The 25,692-nt window shown below is 36.4% G+C and overlaps 3 protein-coding genes across 14 annotated transcripts; all 3 read right to left on the reverse strand.

Moving 5' to 3' along the window:
• Positions 1–8: 8 nt before the first annotated feature.
• On the reverse strand, positions 9–5,827 carry LOC306864102 (splicing factor ESS-2 homolog). The gene is made up of 10 exons (XM_079407818.1): positions 5,413–5,827; positions 4,875–5,043; positions 4,350–4,436; positions 3,537–3,706; positions 3,324–3,441; positions 2,997–3,127; positions 2,803–2,905; positions 2,450–2,559; positions 2,138–2,253; positions 9–1,508 (listed from the first exon to the last, which is right to left on the reverse strand). The coding sequence occupies exons 1-10, from the start codon at positions 5,536–5,538 to the stop codon at positions 1,226–1,228; spliced, it is 1,413 nt and encodes a 470-aa protein (XP_079263944.1). The 5' UTR covers positions 5,539–5,827; the 3' UTR covers positions 9–1,225.
• Positions 5,828–5,963: 136 nt separating this feature from the next.
• On the reverse strand, positions 5,964–12,765 carry LOC306864001 (STAM-binding protein-like A). Its single transcript, XM_079407647.1, has 10 exons — positions 12,609–12,765; positions 11,895–12,109; positions 10,841–10,916; positions 10,637–10,732; positions 10,187–10,553; positions 9,967–10,091; positions 8,804–8,941; positions 8,583–8,695; positions 8,392–8,491; positions 5,964–7,536 (listed from the first exon to the last, which is right to left on the reverse strand). Exons 2-10 carry the CDS (start codon positions 12,095–12,097, stop codon positions 7,480–7,482), a joined length of 1,275 nt encoding a protein of 424 aa, XP_079263773.1. The 5' UTR covers positions 12,098–12,109; positions 12,609–12,765; the 3' UTR covers positions 5,964–7,479.
• Positions 12,766–13,199: 434 nt separating this feature from the next.
• Positions 13,200–23,082, reverse strand: LOC306864399 (RNA/RNP complex-1-interacting phosphatase-like). 12 transcript variants are annotated; one of them, XR_013783783.1, is made up of 11 exons: positions 22,969–23,054; positions 22,609–22,684; positions 22,451–22,526; positions 22,248–22,379; positions 21,969–22,092; positions 21,279–21,339; positions 21,129–21,175; positions 20,972–21,047; positions 15,217–15,363; positions 13,812–14,435; positions 13,201–13,341 (listed from the first exon to the last, which is right to left on the reverse strand). XR_013783783.1 is itself a non-coding variant. In XM_079408408.1 (10 exons), the coding sequence occupies exons 2-10, from the start codon at positions 22,677–22,679 to the stop codon at positions 14,159–14,161; spliced, it is 1,011 nt and encodes a 336-aa protein (XP_079264534.1). In that variant the 5' UTR covers positions 22,680–22,684; positions 22,969–23,082; the 3' UTR covers positions 13,200–14,158. The 12 variants fall into 12 exon arrangements, 2 of the variants coding, with proteins under 2 accessions (XP_079264534.1, XP_079264535.1); XR_013783784.1 differs by having other exon boundaries at positions 13,202–13,355; positions 13,659–14,435; XR_013783785.1 differs by having other exon boundaries at positions 13,202–13,341; positions 13,653–14,435.
• Between the last annotated feature and the right edge of the window lie 2,610 nt (positions 23,083–25,692).

Genomic DNA, 25,692 nt, shown 5'->3' on the forward strand with positions numbered 1-25,692 from the left:
AAAAAAATAAAAAAATGAATACTTTTATTCAACAGGACACTAAAGACATTTATAATGTCCCATTTCTTTTCTACTTCAAAAATATGCTGTTCTTTTTAACTTTCTATTCATCAAAAAACCTGAGTTTTCAACATTGACAATAACAAGAAATGTTTCTTGAGCACCAAATCAGCACAATATTTCTATCTTTGTTGTATTTTTGATCAAATAAATGCAGCCTGGGTGAACATAAGACTTCTTTCAAAATCCCTAAACAAAAAATCTTACCAACCCCCCAAAAAATACAAATTAAATTAACAATTTAGCCACTAGATTTTTCAAAGTTGTAAAAAAACAAACAAGAAAAACCCAGATTACCAGAGTGCATTTATATGAGAAAAAATACTAACGTTTTTTTTTTATTTCATGTTGAAGTCAATGTGCTCCTTGCCGTTTCTTTGTAATTATTTGTGTATATTACTAGCCATTTCTCTGTGAAAACTTTTTTTTTTTCAGTTTAACGTATTGCAAAAAACAATTATGAAACACTTCTGTGTTGTTTTGGCCAACATGGATTATATACAATTACATCATATAAAACATGTGACTGAAAAACAGATATTACAAAAATAATGTTCAAACTTACTTTCAAGAAAATAATTCAGAGTCTGTCCCAGCATTATATGTGTTAGTCCAGTCTTAATGACAAACAAAAAGACATGATTTCCTTTCTTCTGTCAAACCCTGAAATTATAGATTGTAAGTTCACTAAAAGAGTCTGTTTGCATATATGCAACCTAAAGATGGATTCAACAACTGAATCATGTAAATTATGGATGGTAAAATAATGCACACAAATCTGTAGAACACCTTTATTGTGCCCCTGAGATCTTGAAAGATGTCTTCAACATCTTAAAAGATCCTAAAACTTCAGGACTGAATCAGTTTTGTTCAAAACAAATCAAGACTAGGAAAGAACTGAATGGACCGAGTGATTCACCTGATTGAATCAGTCGAAAAACAATGATGCTGAAAAACTGGATATATGCTAGATAAAATATAAAAACTTTTTTTTTACACGGTGTAGGTGTTTTAAGTTGCAGACTTTTTTTCCTTAAAGAATGAAGTCCAAGAAAAAGATGATTAATTCAGTTTCACAGTTTTAAAAAAAGGAAAAAGAAAAATATGTAATAAAAAATAAATATTTGACCCTGTCCATGTTAGAGTTTTTGTTCAGTCTGTAGTTTCAGAAGTAATCCGCGGCTTTCCTCCTCTTGGGCAGCTGGAGGAGGTTGTCTGTGATGGAGGCTGGGTCCTGTGTGGCCGGGGTTCTGGTTTTCCCAGGTGTTGGTGTGCTGTAGGAAGTGGCTAGGCCTCCAAGAGGAGTCTTAGAGCCCATACTCCTGTGTGCGGGTGACGGGGTGTAGCTCGCCCTCAGCGCTTTATCTGTGTATTTGCTGGATGATCTGTTTACTAGACGCTGAAGGGCAGGAGACAGAGCTGCGGGACTCAGTCCCTTTGGAGTGAGGCTGCAATACATATCAATAATCATTTAGTACACAACATAAATGCAGTTTTGAATATCGCTTTGAAAATAAAGAGGGATCTTTTGGTTTCTAATTTTCATGTGCAAACCAAAGTTTCTCTTTTTCAAGTTGCATTGTCAAAATAAAACACAAAAATGTAACGGCCAATGCCAAAAATTAAAAACTGTCAAATAACAACCAATATAATTGGCTTGCCGATATATCGGTCAACCACTAGTCTGAAACCACACCGAAAATCTGGGATTCAAAATCTGGGTTTTAATTTAAATGTTAAAATAAAGTTTTGGAATTCTGAAAACAAAATATAGAATATTACAGTTGATACAATGATAAAATATTTAAGACATTAACATATTAATATAGTTTGTGGTTGATCATCAATAAAGCAAAATGGAGGATGACCCAAATACTAAGACATATGAAAATTCTTGTTAATTTTACAATTCAACTTTTCACTTAAATTGTTATCCTGATAATATAATAAAAATGTGTACATTTTCCGTTTTCTCTAGTCACCATTTTTAAATACAAATAATAAAAAATGTAGTTTATCCTAGAAAAAAAGTGTGAAATACAAACATATTTTACAATTTCAGACTATTTTTCTTTACCTTGCGAGGTTTTCAGTGACTTTGCGCAGCGCCTCCTGTTTCTTAGCTCTGTTTTTTGCCGCAGCCTCATTGGCCATTTTCAGTCCCAACCGTTCTCTTCTCCCAGGCTCTGGAATCTGGAAAACATCCATAAAAAAAAAAAATGCATTACTTTTATTAAAATATTGGACAACACACATCACACTGCCATCTAACACACATTGATTTTTTTTTCTGATTACATCAAATCGGGCAACAATAAAACTCAAATTTTCAATTTATATACACATGTGAATGAAACCAAGTGACATTCTAATTAGAAATGAACTGGACCTTGAACGATGGACCATGACTTCTCTCCACAAGTGGCGTATCCGAGCCATCCAGACGAAACGGAGTGCTTTCGATCTCACCCCAGGTCATCAGAGGAGACTCTGCAATACCTTAAAAACAAGCAAGCCACTCAGGAAAACATGACACAAGTACTAAGTTTTCAAAAAACTTTAAGCTCTTCTGTTTAAAAAAATAAACAAAATAACACACACATTCTGATGTTTAAACCTTTGCATAAATACTTATAATTATGTTTGCACACAAATATAAATTGTGTAATAACTATAGTAATAGGCATGGATTTCTATATGAAACTAAAACTCAAATTAATCAATGAAATTAGTGGCACTCACCAGGAGCAGGTGAGGCTTCTCCTTCAAATCCGTAACCATTCACTTTGGGGGAATCGTGAGGGAGGAGTTCTTTGCCGTCTGGACCAACCTTACCTTGTTTAAACTAGACAGAAGGCAGAGTTTAGTTTAGTCATATTTCATGAAATTGATTTATGATCTGATGCTGACCAATAAGATGCGAAGGTCATTGTTACCTGTGCATTGAGCGCAGCAGCTTGCTGGATTTGTGATTTGTTCAGGGCTTTACAGAAGGGGTCAACATCAAACCGTGTGTTCTTGTACAGGACCTCCCGTGGCTTTTTGAACAGAGTGTCATCTTTTTCACCTTTTGGGAAACAAAATAAACCATATACATATTAAAATGACACCAAAATTACTGCAATATTTATGATGTTGCTTGCATGCTGTTAATTTTCTATCACCAGCAAATACAAAATATCACAGTTATAACAGTTAATTTACATGCCTCAGAAAGTATTATGTAATAATATACTGCTGCAGATCCTCAATGGGAAACTTACCTTCAGGGTAGTACATGAGTGCATTTTTGGCCTTGTACTGCCATGTTTCCACTCCTGCCTTGGTGCACTCAAGCGCCTGTTTCTCTGTGGACGGTAGAGCGAGGTTCTGCTCGTGCCTCTTTAAACGATAGAACAATAAACATAGTCAGAACTCAAAACAAGACCCACCAATACAAAACTCAATGATATGTAGTAGCTATTATTGTGTTGTACCTCTTTGAATTCATTTTCTGCCTCATAGAGCCACGCATGCCTCAGCTTGTCCTTGTCCTCCGCGAGCTCCATTATCTGCTCAAAGGATGCGTTGTCTTCACTCGTGTTTTTAGCAAGAAAACGGTCCAGAGACGGAAGATCCTTTACCTCTGTTTTTCCAGCATCTTTTCCTGAAACATAACAGAACGCATGAAGCATATATCTTTAAAATTCCAAAAAGGAGATTCACAAAGACTTAAAATCCCATCTGAAAAATTAAACAAGAATTTAGAAATTAGCTAATATGCAAATTTGTGCATATGTGACCCTGGACCACAAAAAACAGTCATAAGGGTAACTTTTTCTAAAATCAAAATTTATGAAATTTAGGACAATATTTGGCCGAGATACAACTATTTGAAAATCTGAGGGTGCAAAAAAACAAAATATTGATAAAATCGCCTTTGAAGTTGTCCAAAATAAGTTCTTAGCAATGCATTTTACTAATCAAAAATTAAGTTTTGATTTATTTATAGTAGGAAATTTACTAAATATCTTCATGGAACATGATCTTTACTTAATATCCTAATGATTTTTGGCATAAAAGAAAAATCAATCATTTTGACCAATACAATGTATTTTTGGCTATTGCTACAAATATACCCCAGCGATTTAAGACTAGTTTTGTGGTCCAAGGTCAGGCATGTAATTTGATAGTGCCATATTTGCACATTTATATTTCAAAAATACAATAATACTAAAAAACTTTCATAATGTACTTTAATTAATCAAATGCGTAAGATATATGTATTAGTTTTAGCAGCAGCCACTTACCATCCTCTTTCGCTGCTCTGTGTTTGCTCTGTGAACTTGGAGTTGCATTTCGACCATCTGGGGTCTCAAATGTTGAGGGAGTCGTGTCTAAATGGGAACAAAATGATTTAAAAACATTGAAGATGTGGATGAGTTTGTTGCTTCATCAGAACAGATTTGGAGAAATTAAGCATATCACTTGCTCAGCAATGGATCCTCTGCAGTGAATGGGTGCCGTCACATCACAATAATCCACAAGTAATTCACACAACTTCATTCTATCAATTAATGTCTTGTGAAGCGAAAAGCTGTGTGTTTGTAACAAATCCATTATAAAGGCAGTTTAACTTGAAATTTTTAATTGATGGATTGGAGTCGTGTGGATGTCTTGTGGATTATTGTGACGTTTTTATCAGCTGTTTGGACTCTCATTCTAACGGCACCCATTCACTGCAGAGGATCCATTGTATCTTTTCAGAAAATTTTCATTTTTGGGTGAGCTATTCCTTTAAGTATTAATCACAAACAGTAAGAAATGTCACTCACAGGGCACATAGGTTCGTGGGGTGTATTTAGCCATCACAGACCCGTATGTGATGGCGATCTCTCTCATCCGCACCAGATCTCCATTCTCCTCCGCCTCCAGATAATCCTTCTGCGCTTGAAGTTTGGAGACATCTGGGAAAAAGTCCCTCTGGATGATCTTCTCCAAATTCTTTAGAAGAAAGTGACAGGTAGGTATGTGTGTCATCAGCAAATCAAGGTAGAATCATTTAGGCAGATATAAGCATGTTGTTTACAGGTGACACATGAAACTCAATCAGCTGTTCCTGTATACACACTGTATGTTAAAAACTGTCCAGAGGTTTGGTATTTTGTGTAAACTCCATGGTACTGAAGGTCACCGTCTTTTTTTTAATAATAATAAAAACCAAAGCCAAAGTCAAACTAAGTAAGTGTATTCAAGGAACTCAAAACACATGATCATTAACGGTATAACACAATAAATTACTGAATGATTATGCATAATACAACGAATTATTCCACAAACCCCCCTATTATAAACAGTATAGGCCTGTCGTACCTCTATATATTCATCTTCATCAAGAATCTTCCTCTTCGGATTCTCAGTCTCTTTCACATCACTCCTGACAGCGACTGTAGTAACACCAGACTTCAGACTCAAAGCTGTCTCTTTGGACTCTGTCATATTTCTATTTTAATAGGACAAACTGTTATTTTACAGTAATTTAAAGTCCTACTGCGTAAGACGTTGTATACGTTAGCCTGTACGCTAAGTACTGTTAATTTTTTCTCTCAAACGAAATGCCATTAAGATGCGTTTCAAACGTATCCGTTGCCTATTTTAGCGATAGCTCGCGATAAATGTTAATTTTAACCACAACTTGATCAAAAAATAACCGAAAATCTATGTAATAACAGCAGCTTAGCACACGCAGGAAAAGCGTCTTCTTCTGCGCATCATTTGTGTATAAAACAATAAAACAGAGCGACTCCTCAGCGCCACCTATTGAATAGCGACCGCGTTTGTTTTTAATATTGCTTATTTGTACCGTACTTAAGCAGCTTAACACGTCTAGTATAAGTAAACACTTAAATAGCACATACTTCAGTGAACATGGTAAGCAATAAACATTTTATTTCAGTCCATAAGTGGAATAAAAGCTTTCAAAGCTAACTTAGACAAGACACCACAGGTGAATGAGGTACACATATATCACCATACGTCCCTAGTTGATTAATTACAGTAGTTTAAGACAATTATTTTGTATTACAAGCTTCAGAAATTAAATGTCTAAATAGGCAAACGATACATTATCTAATTAAATATGCATAAATGTACATAACAGAAAATAATAAACCCTTAAATGTGTATTTTGGATATTTTCTTTCCACTACTCTGAAAGAAAACATATTATGGAAATAAAATAGCACAAAATTGAGCAAAACAATGGTTTTCCCTGTAGTGTCTTGCCTTAGCAGATAAGTGAAGATATGTTTGCATTTAACTAAAACGCAAGGCTTCAGAGTCCCCAAAAATGACAATTATATACAAAATATGCATTAAGACTAACAACACATTTAATGTTATGGAAAGCAACAGAGAATAGTTTGGCTGAAAGAACATCTGCCTTCATGATAACAGTCTGATACATATTAAAGTAGCTATTTTTGTAAGAGATTAACAAAATCACAGTCAGACGTAATGAATCAGCTGTTTCACTGTCATGTGTTACGCTAAATACAGTTTCTGTCTGAAACCGGACGCAATGGCGTACAAGGATCTTTAAAGTAACATAAAGATCTGAAACATTTCCAGTATGACCAGAGGCAGAGCTAAAAACAACTGCATATTTAAATACAATGTATCAGCAGTATGCTATTAAGTGGATGGCTTATGTGATCCTGCACATGAAGCATATCATTAAGCCTTCTGTCTTTTAAAAGAACAAAATATAGAATGGCAAAGACAACACTGCAAAAAAAGATTTTCTTATTTAGCGTTTTTGACTTTTCCCATCACAAATATCTAAATGTTCATAAATCAAGACATATGATGTAAGATGAAAAATGTATCACAATCAAGTGAATTTATGCTTAAAGCAATAAAACTAAATATGTCAATTGCGTATGAAAAATAATCTTGTTTTTCATCATAAACTCACTTAATTTTGATCATTTTTTTCAGAAAATGAGACTTAGTTTGTTTCTCAAATACATGTTTAAATACTTGTATTGGAAAATCATTTTTTGCAATGAACACTACTGAAATATTCACAGGTGTTTAAAGGTGAAGTGTGTAATTTCTGCAGCATCAAATAGAATTAACTAGTTTTAAACAAATGGAAGCTCACAGAAGCCATGCATTTCTATTTTTCCACTACACTTTCTTGAGGTCACAACTGCTAATGCTAGAAACAACACACCTCAACTTTAAGCTCTTATTGGTCACATTTGGATATAACAGAATTAAACTAATAAATATAGACTGCTAAGATGTGATAATGGAGGCCCTGTGTCTTTTGTAGCAATGCTCAGCACGGGACCTTCTTGGCCCATTAGGAGCTTCTTGGCAAGTCGCTGTGAGGTCAAGAGCAAAGGCACGTATTTCAAAGCAGAAGCGATGAAATCACCGCAAATCCATCACGGTCACACTTCCGTCTGTTATGGTGACGTGCTGACTAGCCTGAGCACAAAACACAGACGCAAAACCTTCATTATAGTGCACATAAAGATGAAGGACAAAGTAGATCAAATTTATGGAATAATTCACCCAAAAATGAAAATTTGCTGCAAACTTACTCACCTACAGGCCATCCAAGATGTAAATGAGTTTGTTTGTTCATCAAAACAGATTTGGAGAAATTTAGCATTACATCACTTGCTCACCAATGGATCCTCCAGTGAATGGGTGCCGTCAGAATGAGAGTCCAAACATCTGATAAAAACATCACAATGATCCACCTAATCCATACCACTCAAGTCCATCAATTAACATCTTGTGACATGAAAAACTGCATGTTTTAAGAAAAATCCATCATTACAGCTTCTGGCTAAAATACAAGTCCTCTATAACATTGCTTTCTCTAGTGAAAAAGTCGTCTCATCTGAATCAGGAGAGAAATATGCACAGATCAAGCATGGATTTGATGTGCGGGAACAACAGGAGATGGACTTTTTCACTAGAGGAAGTGTTATTCTGGATGATTGACTGGTTATTTCGGTCAGAAAGCATGGTTTGAAGTTAAAATACTCTAATAATGGATTTGATTACAAAGAAACGTTTTGCTTCACGGGATGTTAATTGATGGATTGGAGTGGTGTGGATTACTTGTGGATTATTGTGATGTTTTTATCAGATGTTTGGACTCTCATTCTGACGGCACCCATTCACTGCAGAGGATCCATTTCTCCAAAACTGTTCCAATAAAGAAACAAACTCATCTATATCTTGGATGACCTATTTTAATTTTTTGGGGTAAGCTATTCTTTGAAGTACTGAGGTTTAATATTTAGGGTTCACTAATCAGGCATCACTCACAGAGAAGAGGGGCGGCTCCCTTGAATGCGGGTGGAATCCTCTTTGTTTGCAGGAACAGACCTCGTCCATCCCATAGTCTGTCAGCCGAAAGTAGCCAGTTCTGGAGCATAAGTTATCAGACTGTTATTTTTCCGTTATACTCGCTAACTATCACTCAAACCAAGTAACACAGCATATAGCTAAAAACGTACTCATTAAATTTAGGTGAGCACACAATGGCTATAGACTCTGGAAGCATGATTTGATAAGAGCAATGTGTGTGCAGGTCCACACTGGATAAAAAGGCCGTCTGGGTCGGGTGGGTCTTGTATAAACAAGGAAAAAAAAGAGATTAATTATTCTCAAGACACATAATTACAGTGATACTGTTAAAAAAAAAAAAAGTCATGTGACTACACAGAAAACATCATACATGAATCCAGCCCAGTGTAATGAGATCATTCTGATCCTGGATTAGGAACAGTTCCTCCTCGTTCTCAGTGTCACAGTAATCTGGTCCTCCACTCTGCTTGGGTACGATCACGTGTGTCACAGTGAAGGCGTTCTTCATCTGTGGACGAAGACAAGCAAGCTGTTTTGTGATTTGCTCATCATAATACGGATTTCCTCAGAAATGTTATTAAGTTTGCAGTTTGCACAGTTTGATGGGGTTTTTTTTCATTTTTTGAAAGACATTAATACTTTTATTCAGCAGGAATGCATTAATTTGATCATAAATTACAGTAAAGACCTTTAAAATGTTACAAAGGTTTCATTTCAAACAAATGCTTTTCTTTTGAACTTTCTATTCATCAAAGAATCCAGATTTGTTTTACAAAAACATGAAGCAGCAAAAACTTTTTTCAATCTTGATAATAATAATAATAAGATCCATTATTAATATTTGAGCTCCAATGATAATTGATACTAACTGCGCAGCAAATCAGCATATTAGAATCATTTCTGAAGGATCATGTTACATTGAAGACTTCAGCATTGTATTACAGAAATAAATTACATTTTAAATTTATACAAATAGAAAAATAGTTCTTTAAATTTAATATATCACAAAACTACTATTTTTACTTTATTTCTGATCAAATAAATGCCTTATTGAGTATGAGAGACATTTAAAAAATATTAATTGCCCCAGTTTTATTTTATCATCAATTATGCATAAATACATGTAATAATTTAATATTTATATTACAATAAAGATGTGCTAAAATGTATATTATTAATAGTAAATGATTAATACATTATGACAATATGTTTTGTATTAGCTCTAATTTCAGTTGCTAATTAAAAATTATGATATTATGGTAATGTTTTCTCTGTATTAAAAATATCCATATTATTACATAAACAGTCCAAAGGCATTATGTGAACAAGAATTTTGAGGTAAAATCTGCTTATTGTTATGAAAAAAAATTATAATAAAAAATCTTAATGGCATAAAAATAAACTTTATTTACTTTGAGTGTTTTCTTTTGATTTTGACTGAAATATAGCCTAGTTTAAGTGGGATTTATTGAAATGGATAGCTAAAATGAAAAAAGCTTAGTCTGCATGTGTTTGAGCATGTTTTGTACGTACCAGCTTGCCACAGAGAATCCCACAGGTCTCCACGGCCCGTGCGGTGTTGGCATCTGCTAGCTTTAAAAACCTTTGGCATAGCTCGGCCGGCACAAAGAGCTGCCGCACGCCGTTTACCAGCGCACCTAAGAAAATGCATATAATCTCAATTTAACGACGGGACAATTGTAATGTTTGTAGGTCAGCATTGAACAAGGAAGTGCAAACTGAGAGGCCTCACTGTGTCCTGCACTGACTGAAACACTAGGCTTCAGTGAGCGGTCAAATGCTGGGAGGGGTGAGGTCTGAGAGATGTGGTTCGGGGTTCCTCCGGGGCTCATGGGCGGTGAAAATGAGGCCTGTGGAGGTCCTTGTACGTCAGACACCAGGAAATCTGGGGGAGAGCTGGGTGATGCCGGGACGCTGAATTCCTGCAAGACACGCTGGCGCTCCTTCTCCAGCTCCTGCCTGCGGATCATCTTCTCAAAGGCGCTTAACTGCTCCTGCTCGTGCTGACGACGCTGCTGCTGCTCGGCCAGTCTCTGCCTCTCGGCCTCCTGCTCCCGCTGCTTGGCCATTTCTCGAGCCTGGGCCTCATTCTCCACTTGCTGCCAGGAGTCACACACCCATTAATAAACACTATTACTGGAATTATATTGTGGGTATCATTTAAGAAAAATCTGTAACCCACCTTTCGGACAAGATATTCAGCATGTTCTTTTTCGTACTGCTTGAGAAGCAGCGTTTTCAGTTCCTCAGCTTTCGGAAAAGCCACTTCCTTTAATTTCTAGCATGGAAAAATAAGGGATATTCATTAGCTTGAGTTATTCTCTCACATTTGGCATGCATTATGAAGCGTTTAACTTTCCCCAGCAAGAGGAAAATCACATCTTACCCTAATCGTTTCTTTCTTCTCAGGAATGTTGGCTGTTTTATATTCACGATGTTTAGGAAGTTTTTCAATAAACAACCTAAAAGGAAGTAAAACACAGGAACATTATTTATTATTTTACAAATATTATCCTTTAAGTCACAAAAGCACAAATATATATTGGTTCGTATATAACTCTGTCTTCATTTGTACGTTAATAATCTATAAGAATTTGGGCTGTTTAATATTTTGTCAAAAATCCTGACCATGGCCCCGCCCTGCAACATCAAGCCCCGCCCCCAGCACCCCCCAGATAAAATGTGTTCCCGCAGCTGTGGATATTAAATAAAGATCATGTTCCATGAAAATATTTTGTAAATTTCCTACCGTAAATATATCAAAACTTCATTTTTGATTAGTAATATGCATTGCAAAGAACTTCATTTGGACAACTTTAAAGGTGATTTTCTCAATTTTTGTTTTTTTTGCATCCTCAGATTCCAGATTTTCAAATAGTTGCATGTAAACCAAATATTGTGTTATCCTAACAAACCATACATCAATGGAAATCTTATTAATTCAGCTTTGAAAATTGACATAATATGACTGGTTTTGTGGTCCAGGGTCACATAATATACAGTATATAATAGGAATTATTTTATTTATTTTTGAAATCTATTAAATTTTTAAGTGCATTTAATGTTTATCTCTAATTATTTCTAATAAACAGCAAAATCAGTCAAATCAGAGTTTAAACTATTTACACATCCTAAATTTAGTTTTTGATACAGGGCTGCAAAAATCGCAAATCTCATAAAATAAATAGAACATAAAACATCTCAGCTTATATTGCATTTAGTTTGACCTCTTGACATTGACGATCAATATTTTATGAAGGTTAAGCACCTCTTTTCACTTATCAGTAAGTGAAAAAAAAAAATTTGACTTTAAGAGCCTTATTTTGTACTGTACTAATGGAAATTTTCCATCAGGAGAGTGATTGATGTTTCTGATATGTGCAAGCAATACCCAACCTGCCAGGCATTTGGCACTTCCAGGCTGCTCTTACTGTACTTACGTGATGTACTTATTATAAAGAATGAATGCATGCTCGACATTCCCCTCATCTGCATAGATGTTGGCCATTCGGATGATTTCCATCCCGGAGCGGAAGTACCGGCGGGGAGGCACGTCCTCACTGACATCCACAGAGCTGCCCAGCTTGGTGAGAGCGCGGACCCTCTCCTCAGACGACAGACTGAAGTCACTGTGCTCAGACATGATGGCTCCTGCCTGCACATCAATAACACACTTTCAGTTTACACTGTTTGTACGCTGACTAATAAAACTCTACTCTGGGTGGAGTTACTAACATGTAAGGTAATGAAGTTGATACTCTAAAAAGGGGTTTCAAAAGGGATTTAGGCACTTTAAAATGTCTGAAAGTCATTGCATTAGACATCAAAATATGAAATCAAGTGTTACTGTAAAATGCTAATAAATGGCTTTTTCTGTTGTTGTTTTATCAAATAAATGTCACTTGGTTTGATATTTTGTTTTCTAATTCATTTACTTTGATAACTTACATTGCTAATATGTCAAAATACTTTTATGTAATTTAAATATGTATACAGATGTACAATAATATGCACTCTAAGCTGATTTAACGATACTCGACTATAAACTTTTACTTTAAATGAGTCTGGCGGCACCCATTGATAACAGGCCAACCACCAGCAACAAACAATGATAGCAAGATAAATCTCGCGTGAAGGTAAAATAACTTTCCTACCTGATTTCACCGCACTCCTTTACGCTTTCAAAGATGCGTTGATGTTTTTATCACATATATTTCAGTCATATTTAGACATTGTGAAAACAAAGCTTGTAGTGTTCACATTCACTGTAATACCATATTACTTCCTGCATCATATGGAAAGACCCCGCCCACTGCAGTCAGCTGACGGTGAGGTCATGCCTCAGATTGACCAATCACGAAGCACTTCCAAGCATATTTTTAGAGCTTCGTGCTTCTATCACTATGTTCTTTCAGGATGATGAAACTCGAATTTATGTACCGTCATAATAGTATATGAATGCTGTCGCTTTTAATTATATTTTTACACAAAGGCAGTGTTTTATATATTTTTAACCAAAACATTGCCTGAAACATCTATTTCGAGGTAAAATTGTATTGCATTTAAAAACAACACACACAAATCGTTAGATTTTTAAATAAAGATAAAAAAAAAATAGAAGATTCAAATTACACCAATGTTAGAAATGCAAGGTTAGCTGTATTCTATATACAGTGCTGCATGAAAGTTGGTGAACCCCTTGCAGAATCCGTGGAGATGTAATTTTAACAAAATAAGAGATCATACAAAATGCATGTTATTTTTTATTTAGTACTGTCCTGTGAAAGATATTTTACATAAAAAATGATTACATTTAGTCCACAAGAAAAAAGCTTTAATTATTAAAATAACCCCATTCAAAAGTTTGGGAACCCTTGGTTCTTAATACTGTGTGTGGTTACCTGGATGATCCACTAGCATGGTTACCATCAGGTTTCCTTCTGGAGCATCAGTGAATGTTTGAACCTTTTTTTTTAAATTGTGTTTGAATCCCTCAGTCGTCCTCAGTGTGAAAAGATGGATCTCAAAATCATACAGTTCCTGCTGGAAAGGGTTCAAATATACAAAAGATGCCGGAAAACTGAAGATTCTGCAGAATTCTGAGGATTTTTTTGAAGAACAGAGCTCAGTTTAACTGTTCAGAACAAACAAGCGAATCATGAAAAACCATCCAGGTAACCACACACAGTATTAAGAACTGCTACTTATTAATATCAAGTTTTCTAAAACCACAAGAAAAGTTTGCATAGTTACAAGCAACTCTGCAGATAAACCTTTTCTCTCGAATCACTGAGAGCACCTAAATAATAGATCATACATCAGCCAGAATATTTTAACTGATAAAAAAAAAGAAATACAAAATGTGTAAAATATAATAAGATAATAAAACTGCAATTGCACTTGCAATGGTGTTTAATATTTCACTTAATTTAAAACTAAAAGGAAAGACAAATCAGCAGCAGTTATATATTATCTGCGTGAATTATATTTGCTGGATAAAATGACCTACTAACAGATAACATGAAGAAACTTAGTATTATTATTAGCTAGCAGAGTCTAATAAAACAGTCAACCTCTTAAGGAAGCCAAATTCATTTACTCCATCGAAGAAAAAGTACAGCTCCTCTACAGAGAGGATACCATCGGACTAGCAGAAAAAGCACAATCCAGCAGTTTGGGTTGAACATGTGAAGTCTCCTTGGTTTCATTGAGGAGTCCTCTCTTTCGGATCTTTCCTGTGTCTATATCGAGGTTTTCGGTGAGGCCCTGGAGGTCTCGTGGATCCCCCTGGAGGCGCGTGTGGATTGTGGTATGGCTCAAACATGTAGGAGGGAAGCGGAGGTGGATAATGTCCGAAGTGGAATCCTCTGACGCTCTGGTTGGGTCTCACGCCCTGAGGTGGATGAGGAATCAAGGGCGGACGGAAGAGCTGGTGCTGAGGTGGCCTAAACCAAGTCATGTTGTTCTTCTGGTGAAACGGTCTGAGGAGAAATTGTGAGACTGAGTAAAGAAACAGCTTTCATCCAGTAAAAAAAATGAAGAAGTGGATGGCAGATCTACAATGCCCTTCATAATAATATTAATTATTATATTTCTTGAATAATTATTAATAAGTTGCATTTATGCATGATAGAGAATAAGTTTATTATGGCTTTAGTCTGCCTTTTTACTCTCTAAGAAGCTGCTCTCATTGTGTGTGTAACCATGCCCGATAAGGTTTAGGGCTGAGGCAACCTTGAAGATAAGTGTTTCTCTACGTATGTGTGTTAGTATCTGTCTGTACAGGGAGAAGCTCAGACAGTCCCAGGACAAACGTTCCACTGCCGATGTCCAGCGTATCAGATATACGTCTCTGGAGAGACGTATTGCGTCGGACCTCTGATCACTTGTCACTAAAATAGTCATCAGAAGATATGCTTCAAGCTTGCATCCATATGTGGAAATTGTTTTTCTAGATTTTAGAACCAATCAGAATTTTGATGACTTATGCATTGACGCAATTAGCAATCTCTGTTAAGGTATAATTGCGGTGATTTTTGTATTGTAAGGCAGGGCGGCCTATGAACTCCATCGCGAGTGTGGGAGCTGACTTCTGCGGATGAAACTGCAAACTATTTCTTCAGTAAATTTTTCTTTAATTAATTGCATCTCTGACTCCTTGTCTTTGTTCATCATACCAGGTCCATGGGTTTTAACTGTTATTCCCCAACAAAAGATTGTTTTGATTTCATGTTGTCTAAAGATTTTATGATTGGAGCTTACAAAAACTGATTCTGGGGTTCCATGTGCCATTGGTGAGGCCCTTGTCTATTAAAAGGAGGATCATGGTTAGGACGTGGAGCATCATCTCGTGGCTCATTTGCAAGTCCCTGGGCTGGTTCTTGGTCTGGGTCCTCCATGCCATCATTACTGCACGCAAAATTGTAAAGTTAACACTGTAAAGCCTGACATATACAATAATAGACCTCTATCTATCTATCTATCTATCTATCTATCTATCTATCTATCTATCTATATATATATATATATATATATATATATATATATACACAGTACCCTCCAAAAGTATTGGAACAGTAAGGCCAATTCCTTTATTGTTGCTGTAGACTGTAAACATTTGGGTTTGACATCAAAAGATGAATATGAGATGAGAGATTAACATTTCTGCTTTTATTTACAGGTATTTTCATCTGGATCTGATACACAACTTAGAAGATAGCACCTTTTGTTTGAAGCCACCCATTTTTCATGTTACCAAAAGTATTGGACAGGTGTGTTTTGTTGCCCTGGTGTGTCCTATTAATTGATTATTCAAACAATAAATAGCACTGAATGTCTGCGCTCGGTTTCAGATCCGTGCAGACTGCATTTATAGTTAGTTAGACGTGTAACCAACATGAAAACCAGAGAGGTGTCTATGGGTGAAAAACGAGCAATTGTGAAGCTGAGAGAAGATGAAAAATCAATCAAACCATTGCACAAACACTGGCAATAGCAAGTGCAACCATTTGGAATCTCATGAGGAAGAAAGAAACCACTGGTGTACTAAGTAACACACCTCAAACGGGTAGATCAAGGAAAACATCTGCAGTTGATGACAGAAACATTGTGACAGCTGTAAAGAAAGACCCTAAAACAACTGTTAGTGACATCAGCAACAACCTCCAGAGGGCAGGAGTGAAGGTATCACAAGGTATTCGCAGAAGACTTCATGATCACAAGTACAGAGGCTACACCAGAAGATGCAAACCACTCATTAGCAAGAAGAATAGGAGACGAGCCTCAAAAATTCTGGGACAAGGTTTATGGACTGATTTTATGGACCAAAGTGATGGAAAGGCTAAAGTTTGGAGAAAGAAAGGATCTGCTCATGATCCCAAACATACAAGCTCATCTGAAACACAGTGTGCACAGGTGTACATTATAGTACACATTACACAAGTAATGTAACGGCTTGGGCTTTCATCGCTTCTTCTGGGACAGGCTCATTAATCTTCATTAATTATGTAACATGATGGCAGATGAACATTTGTTATGTAACAAATTAACTCAGAAGTCTACAGAAATATTTTGTCTGACAATTTACAGAAAGATGCAACCAAACTGATTGGGAGATCCTTCATCATGCAGCAAGATAATGACCCAAAACATAGTGCCAAAACAACAAAGAAGTTCATCAGGGGCAAGAAGTGGAAGGTTTTAGAGATGTGCACACTGTAGAGTGTGCATTTTACCTGCTAAAGAAGAGACTGAAGGGAGAAACCCCCCAAAACTGAAAGAGGCTGCAGTGAAAGCCTGGAAAAGCATCACAAAAGAAGAATGCAAAAGTTTGGTGATGTCAATGGGTCACAGGCTTGATGCAGTTATTGAAAGCAAAGGATTTGCAACTAAATATTAAGTCTTTCTCACTTTAATCTATGTTAATTCTATCTGTTCCAATACTTTTGGTAACATGAAAAATGGGTGGGTTCAAACAAAAGGTGCTATCTTCTAAGTTGTGTATCAGATCCAGATGAAAATACCTGTAAATAAAAGCTGAAATGTTAATCTCTCATCTCATATTCATCTTTTGATGTCAAACCCAAATGTTTTCAGTCTACAGCAAAAATAAAGGAATTGGCCTTACTGTTCCAATACTTTTGGAGGGCACTGTAGATATATATACACATACACACACACACACATATATATATATTTGTCAATGGAACAGTTGATTGAACATTTAGACAATCTTTTCTTTAAAATCTAAAAAAGTTTGCATGTGTGTTTTATGTTTTGTATCATATTCGGGGGTTTTATGGCTCATATAGTAGGACATAGTGAAAAAAATACACTCATAATCGAGGAGGAAAAACGGAGTCCAAATATACAATTTGGTGAAGTTATTGATATTTATATGGCCAAAAACATGAAATTCTGATAACCTATAATGTAAATCAAAGATTTCTATGTAACTGCATAACTTACTACTTACATAAAATGCATATAAATATCACTTGTCGTCTTCGCAAGATGTTATTAATGATTAGTTTTATAATCAATAGTCTGTAGTTTTTATTGTGGGAGGCAAAACATATAATGCAATCCAATACAATGCTGATTAAGAGATGAACAAACAAACATTTCTTAAAAGACTGAAGATCATTAATGCTATTCACATTTTAACACGATTTTTCTAAAAAAAAAAAAATGCATATGGTGTATGTAGGGATGGGTACCGAAACTCGGTATTAAATCGGTCTCGGGGCTAAATTATGAAAGACCGGAGTATTGATAAGCTCTGACGTTATCGGTACTTCTGTCGGTATTGGAGAAATTAAGAGAAAACACATATATTTATTGTTGCTCTCTCTCTCTCTCTATATATATATATATATATATATATATATATATATATACAGTTGAAACCAGATATTTACATACACTTCAGAAAAAAACACAAAAACTTTTTTTCTTTACTGTCAAACATTAAATCAGAGTAAACTTTTTCTGTTTTAGATCAATAAATATTAACATATTTTCTGCATTTGTTAAATGTCAGAATCGAGCGAGGGAGAATTTTTCTGTATTTTTTTTATCACTTTCATCAAAGTCAGAAGTATACATACACTAAGTTTATTGTGTCTTTAAACAAAAAGAAAACTCCAGATGATTCCATTCTGAGCTTAAGAAGCTTCTGATAGGTTAATTGATTCAATTTGAGTTAATTGGTGGCACACCTGTGGATGCATATAAAGGCACACCTCAAACACAGAGCCTCTTTCTTTGACATCATGGGAAAATCAAGAGAAATCAACCAAGACATCAGGAAAAGAATTGTGGACCTCCACAAGTGTGGCTCATCCTTAGGTGCAATTTCCAGATGCCTGAAGGTCCCACGTTCATCCGTTCAGACAATAATATGCAAGTATAAAAAACATGGGAATGTACAACCATCATACCGCTCAGGAAGGAGACGGATTCTGAGTCTCAGAGAGGAACGTTTTTTGGTGCGAAATGTGCGAATCAGCCCCAGGACAACAGCAAAAGACCTTGTGAAGATGCTGGCTGAAACTGGTAAGACAGTGTCCTTATCCACAGTAAAACGAGTCCTGTACCACCATGAGCTGAAAGGTTACTCTGGGAGGAGAAAGCCATTACTTCAAAACCACCATAAAAAAGCTAGACTACAGTTTGCAACTGCACATGGGGACAAAAATCTTAATTTCTGGAGACATGTCCTGTGGTCTGACGAAACAAAAATTGAACTGTTCGGCCATAATGATAAACGGTATATTTGGAGGAAAAAGGGCGAAGCTTTGAAGCCTCAGAACACCATCCCAACTGTGAAGTATGGGGGTGGTAGTATAATATTGTGGGGCTGCTTTGCTGCAGAAGGGACTGGTGCACTTCACAAAATAGATGGCATCATGAGAAAAGAAAATTTTGTGGATATATTGAAGCAACATCTGAAGACATCAGCCAGGAAGTTAAAGCTTGGGTGCAAATGGGTCTTCCAAATGGACAATGACCCCAAGCATACCTCCAAATTAGTTACAAAATGGCTTAAGGACAACAAAGTCAAGGTATTGGAGTGGCCATCACAAAGCCCTGATCTCAATCCCATAGAAAATTTGTGGGCGGCACTGAAAAGGCGAGTGCGAGCAAGAAGGCCTACAAACCTAACCCAGTTACACCAGTTCTGTCAAGAGGAGTGGGCCAAAATTCCAGCAAACTATTGTAGAAAGCTTGTGGAAGGATACCCAAAACGTTTGGCCCAAGTGAAACAGTTTCGGGGCAATTCTACCAAATACTAAGGAAGTGTATGTATACTTCTGACTTTGATGAAAGTGATAAAAAAATATATATAAAATTCTCCCTCGCTCGATTCTGACATTTAACAAATGCAAAAAATATGTTAATATTTATTGATATAAAACAGAAAAAGTTTACTCTGATTTAATGTTTGACAGTAAAGAAAAAAAAGTTTTTGTGTTTTTTTTCTGAAGTGTATGTAAATATCTGGTTTCAACTATATATATATATATATATATATATATATATATATATATAATGTCGCCAGCTGTTTTTATGTGCAATAATATTCAAACATTTGTCTATGATGCATTTTTTCTATGCGCAATTCAGAAGCCAGATCGCGCTCACGCGGAGGAGCTTCAGCACACGCAACATGAAAGTCCTGTTTAATTAAGATAGAAGAGAGAACCAACTATTCAAACATCTGCTCACACTTTAGGCCTGTGGCTGTTATATTAAGATAAGTATTTTTTTTTTTTTTTCGATTTTGGCTTCCAAGGATTATAGCCGCATTTCTTCTAGCACAACTCCCTTCCCTTCATAGCGGCGCGGATTCGTTCCTCCGAACCAAAACTTAACATCTGAATCAGCTCAATCAGTGATTGTTATAAAATGCCGTCTTTACTGTTGCTACATTGCAGGACATATTTGATAGTAAAACGTTGAAAGTACAATCTACTGTTCCCCAGGCTGAAATGTGTGTGCGCGCGTGTGCCTGCGCGGTGGCGTGCTCCAAAAGAGACAAGCAAAGTGCACTTTGAGCTTCGGGCGCGTCGAAATAACACACAAAAATATGCCAAAAAATGCGTTGCGTGTCAGTATATTGTCTTAAAGTGTCAGACTGGAGCTTGAGCCATCAATGTTAACCAAAGAACAAAATGCAAAGAGAAAATCACCCACAGCTCTTAATCTGAACAACGTTATAGCTTTAATAAACATAAATCTATCAGTACATACAGTGAAAACTATGCAGTGCTCATTTACATTTGATTACTTTTGTAACTATTACTTACCTGAACTTTAATATTAGTAGACCTTCATGGAAAAATGAAAGCACTGTTTATTTCATTTCGTTTGTGTGTTTGTTTTATTGTATTTGTCAGTTTGTTTTACTTTGTTTCTTTGTTCATGTTGTTACTGTATCTTATCTTATGTATATAAAACACTAAAAATACCTGCACACTGGTGCATTTACAAATTGATGAAGTGCAGGCATTTTTAGTGTTTTATATACATAAGATAAGATACTGTAAGAATATGAACAAAGAAACAAAGTAAAACAAAAAGTACCGTTAAGAATACCGTTAAAGTACCGGATCGATAAGCAGTATCGGTAAGAGTAGTAATACCGTTAAAACCTTAACGATACCCATCCCTAGGTGTATGAATAATCAACTATAAGTTGTTTCAGCCCAGTAAATATATATCTTGGATATTATGAACAATATAAAAGTTCTTACGTTTACTTTTTAAAAATCAGTAAAGATTTCACAGGAAAAAAAAAAAAAAAAAGTGTACCATGACCGGAGCATTTCTATAATACTACTAAAAGGCCTTTTACTTGCAAAAAAGGTCTAATCTATCAACCAGACAGCAGAAGGCATGTATCAGACTGTGCAGCAGTTTTAATCATGTTGATAATTTGGAGGCATTAGAAATTATGTATTAAATATAATGCAGTGTTCTTTACAGGGCTCTAATGACACGTCGATGAGCTCACCTTCTCTTGGGCCCTGTCCTCAGGTCATCAAGATAATTCTGCCTCTCAATTGAGTATCCCCTTGATTCATCGAATACTTGGAAGAAATCAAAGCATTCAAATAAAAATACCTAAAAGCATGCAAATACATACAGCAAGTTTAAATTAGCATACTTACAATTAATGGCTTTTTGGGGGTTCATCTCATCAACATCGATTAGGTATCTATGACACAATATTTAACAGTGACAACTGCTGGATGCACTAGCTCATCTAAAGACAAAGTTAATGGATCACGAATATGGAAAATGTAAGTAATTTTACTCACCGACATATTAAATAGCCGGTGCGATTCAAACCATGCGTGCAATGAACACCAATCAGCTTATCTGTTAAAAGAAAGTTTAAAAAAATATTAAACAAACATGTAAATATTGCAACCTAATGTAATGTGACATTTCTCAGTGAAACGAGATATCAAACGTTAGGATGGGTCGTTAAAAGACAAAAAAAAGGACAGCACTCAAAGTTTTTGCATTTTGATGAGCATTATTTGTCTTTTGAAAAACATGCATTGATGAATTGGAACCAGGAACATGTACTGCTGTTTAAAAATAAAAAAAAGAAACCAATATTTTATTCAGCAAGGATGCATTAAATTAATCAAAAGTAACATTTATCATGTTACAAAAGATTTCTAATAAATGCTTTTATTTTTAACTTTCTATTCATCAAGGAATCCTGAAAAATATAAAGCAGCACAACTGATTTCAACATTAATAAAAAAATGTTGAGCATCAAATCAGCATGTTAGAATGATTTCTGAAGACTGGAGTAAAGCTGGCAGCTTTACCATCACAGGAATAAATTATATTTTAAAATGCATTCAAATAGCTATTTTAAATTGTAATAATCTTTCACAATTTTTACTTTTTCCAAAAACATTTTTAAAATCTTACCACCCCCAAACCTTTGAATGGTTGTGAATTAATTTCACCTTAATTTAACTATAACTTACCATTGTTTTCATTATCACGCAGAAAATGTCTGACGGCCTTCTTGAAGCTGAGAATCGTGGCATCGTTTGGCACTTCATGCCCTGCTGTGAAGATCTTCAGGTGGTACAATGTGTTTGGCAAATCCTGACACAAACACAATCACACATTTAGAGACAATCAGTACAACTTCCCTCCACCCTGACAAAAACTCATCAACTCCAATCTCATCAGGGAGGAGATGTTTACACATTCATAATGAGACAATATGGCTAGCTATTTATTTAGGCTGTAATTCCTACCTCTACTTTGTAGTAGCGAGTTGTGAAGGTCAGATCAATGATGAGACCCAGTTCTTGTCCTTCCTTCTCCAACATACGCACAAGATCAAACGGTCCAAAGGCTTCTGATTGCGTTAAATGATATCTGAAAGACTACAGCAGAAATTAAATGAAGCTCTCACGCACATTTCAAGCAGGTGGAGGACTTGTCAATGTCTTCAAACCTGTTTTAAGGGAACTTTAAAGGCGATGAAGCGAGTTCCAGGGATCCGTTTACCCACCGCTGTATAATCTGTCCATCTGAAGGAGACACACAACTTCAGCAAACAATACTTAAAGTTTATCTTTAATTCATGAACCTTATGAAATTATAAAAGCTAACCTGTCAGGAACGATATTTTTATATTTTGCATGCATGTCTTCACAGCAGCTGCTTGGCCTTTGCAATGCCATAAATTCTTGAAAAAACAGATATGTCTGATTACATCCCATTGACAATTCCGTAAGCAGAATTCGTACAAACCCTAAAACATGAACTATTTATTAAGTTTCAGTTTTGAGTTACATATATGAGAATCAGACACTGGTTTGGTTTCACTTTCAGCTAACGTATTACCAAAACAAACTTAATTTAACAGATTTAGGTTTAAACAGTCTCTTTAAGCCCCGTATCCAAGCACAACCTATATTATAATTTAATACAATAAAGAATAATACATTTTACTGAAAAGTAAACCGCTACCTCTGTAAGACTCTCCCAATTCCACAGTCGCGTGCCCCACTCTTCTGCTGGGAGTCGCGTGCCCCACTCCTCTGCTGGGAGCCGCGCGCTCTGCTGCCACGCTCAGGCCGGGAGGTGCAACTGCAACCCAACCACAACTGATGCGCTTCAATTTTAGCAGCTTTTCAGACTACCCTAGCAACTTATTATTAGAAAAACACCTTGAACCAAATTTACATATTTTTTTACATTTATTCGGCAACTTTTGAAGTGATTCAAATGATAAAAACTGATATATATACATTATACCGCGGCAGTCGTCGTGTGAAGCCCTCTTAGTGTGAAGACCAAAGAGCGTAAAGACCATCGACTCTACCGTGCGACTCCACCGGGCAGGGACACCGGCAAGGGATAGTAGTAGCTTTTAATTTAATTTTTTTCATTGATATGTTTATTATTGAAATGTTGTTGTTATATGCATGTGTCAATTTTATTTAATTTCTTTATTTTCTTAAATATGTGGGTAGATAGTATTTATAGAGTTGTAACTTTTTAGTTTTAGTTACTTTTTCTTATTTGTAAGTCGCTTTGGACAAAAGCGTCTGCTAAATGACAAAAGTAAATTAAAGTAAAAAGTAAAAAGGCACACATTTTCAATCTAAATGACACAAAAAGAGGAAACCAAACATGCCTAGCACATACATCACGTGTTCAGTTAGCTGCTATTTGCAATTGTTCAATTTAATAATAATAACTGAATTAATTGTTCATTTATAATAGGCCTACACCTTGTTAGTAGCTTGTTCCTGCGATTGTTGATCAGTTAGTACATGTAAGAAAAATAGCCAAAAAATGGAAAAGGAAAAGTAATCATCACAAAATACAATGCGTAATAAAAAATATAGGTAAAAAACCTGTGAAAAATCAATACGGAAAATTCCTTCATTTTGTGCCCTATTTTTACTGACTTTTGTTAGAGTGCAGCATATAACTAGGCCTGCTACACTGTAAACCCCAATGTTGTCATTAATAAAGATATCAGAATCAGAATTAGCTTTATTGTCAGGTATGTTTGCACATACGAGTAATTTGTTTTAGTGACAGTAGCTCCACAGTGCGACAGAATGACAGCAACCGGACAGGACACAGATAGTAAAAAAATAATAAAATAATTTAAAATAAAAATAAAATAAATAATGGGCAAATATACAAAAATGGACAATGTGCCAAATAGCACAAACACAATTGACAAAATAGACAATTCGGTATGTAATGGAGCTAATGGAGTGGGCACGGATGAGTTTCAAACCAGCCAAGTCGAGATCAATGCTGCTGAGAAGAGGAAAAGTAGATGACAGTGTCGCAGGGGTAACAATCCCGACTGTCACCGAGAAACCTGTTAAGAGTTTAGGCAAGGTGTTTGACAGCACCCTGAGGGGCGCAGCATCTGTCCAGTCAACCTGCACTGAGCTGGACAGATGCTGAAGTCAGTGGACCAGTCTGGATTGCCAGGGAAGTTCAAAGCTTGGCTATACCAGCATGAAATTCTTCCCAGGATCCTGTGGCCACTCCTCATCTACGAAGTGCCAATCTCGACGGTGGAAACCTTAAAGAGGAAGGTCAGCAGCCACCTCAGAAAATGGCTGGGGCTTCCAAAAAGTCTAAGCAGCATTGCACTCTATGGGCACCGCAACAAACTACAACTGCCACTCAAGTCCTTGGAAGAGGAGTTCAAGGTAACGAGAGCCAGGGAAGTGTTGCAGTATAGAGACTCAAGTGATCCAAAGGTGGCAAAGGCTGGAATTGAAGTTAGGACTGGTCGGAAGTGGAAGTCTGAGGGGGCTGTTCGACAAGCAGAGGCAAGATTAGATCACAACAGGCTGGTGGGAGTGGTAGCAAGAGGCAGGACTGGACTGGGTTCCTTTTCAACTACCCACATTGACACCATCAAAGGGAAGGAAAGGCATTGCCTAGTCCAGGAGGAGGTGAGAGCAGTGATCGAGGAGGAGAGAGCCTGCAGGACAGTGGGAATGAGGCAACAGGGTGCCTGGATATGATGGGAGAACGCGATTGAGAGGAAAGCTATAAAAAATTATATTAGCTATAAAAGGGATGTCTTAGAGAGGCAGAGTCTCTCAGAAGTAAAGATGGGCAGAGGCTCTCCAATCTGTGAAAGAGTGCGTAAAAAGATTGTGGAATACTTTAAAAACAACGTTCCTCAACGTCAAATTGCAAAGGCTTTGCAAATCTCATCATCTACAGTGCATAACATCCTCAAAAGATTTAGAGAAACTGGAGAAATCTCTGTGCGTAAGAGACAAGGCCAAAGACCTTTGTTGGATGCCCGTGGTCTTCGGGCCCTCAGACGACACTCATCAGCATGATTCTGTCATTGACATTACTAAATGGGCCCAGGAATACTCCAACAAACCACTGTCGGTAAACTCAATCCGCTGTGCCATCTGCAGATGCCAACGTGAACATGGTCCAGAAGTGCCGTCATGTGTGGGCCAAGGCTCATTTCAAATGGACTGTTTAACAGTGGAAAAGTGTTCTATGGTCAGACGAGTTCAAATTTGATGCCGTGTACTCCGGGCTAAAGAGGAGGGAGACCTTCCAGTGTGTCATCAGCGTTCAGTTCAAAAGCCAGCATCTCTGATGGTATGGGGCTGCATAAGTGCATACGGTATGGGCAGCTTGCATGTTTTGGAAGGCACTATGAATGCTGAAAGGTATATAAAGGTT

The sequence above is a fragment of the Barbus barbus genome (genome assembly GCF_936440315.1).
Source record: "Barbus barbus genome assembly, chromosome: 45".
Classification (NCBI taxonomy): Eukaryota; Metazoa; Chordata; class Actinopteri; order Cypriniformes; family Cyprinidae; genus Barbus; species Barbus barbus.

Bases quoted from the DNA above. Each gene is read 5' to 3' on its own strand.
- LOC306864102 (XM_079407818.1), bottom strand. From the start codon at position 5,538: ATGACAGAGTCCAAAGAGACAGCTTTGAGTCTGAAGTCTGGTGTTACT. The intron at 2,906-2,996 runs GTAACAATGACC...CCTTCTGTCTAG, and splicing joins CTGCTGCGCTCAATGCACAG to TTTAAACAAGGTAAGGTTGG. The intron at 2,254-2,449 runs GTCCAGTTCATT...GATGTTTTCCAG, and splicing joins GTCATGGTCCATCGTTCAAG to ATTCCAGAGCCTGGGAGAAG.
- LOC306864001 (XM_079407647.1), bottom strand. From the start codon at position 12,097: ATGTCTGAGCACAGTGACTTCAGTCTGTCGTCTGAGGAGAGGGTCCGC. The intron at 10,092-10,186 runs GTGAGGCCTCTC...GCATTTTCTTAG, and splicing joins TTCAGTCAGTGCAGGACACA to GTGCGCTGGTAAACGGCGTG. The intron at 8,696-8,803 runs GTATGATGTTTT...TGTTTATACAAG, and splicing joins TTACACTGGGCTGGATTCAT to ACCCACCCGACCCAGACGGC.
- LOC306864399 (XM_079408408.1), bottom strand. From the start codon at position 22,679: ATGGCATTGCAAAGGCCAAGCAGCTGCTGTGAAGACATGCATGCAAAA. The intron at 22,527-22,608 runs GTTAGCTTTTAT...TGTCTCCTTCAG, and splicing joins AAAAATATCGTTCCTGACAG to ATGGACAGATTATACAGCGG. The intron at 21,340-21,968 runs GTAAGTTATAGT...TTCTTTTAACAG, and splicing joins GCGTGATAATGAAAACAATG to ATAAGCTGATTGGTGTTCAT.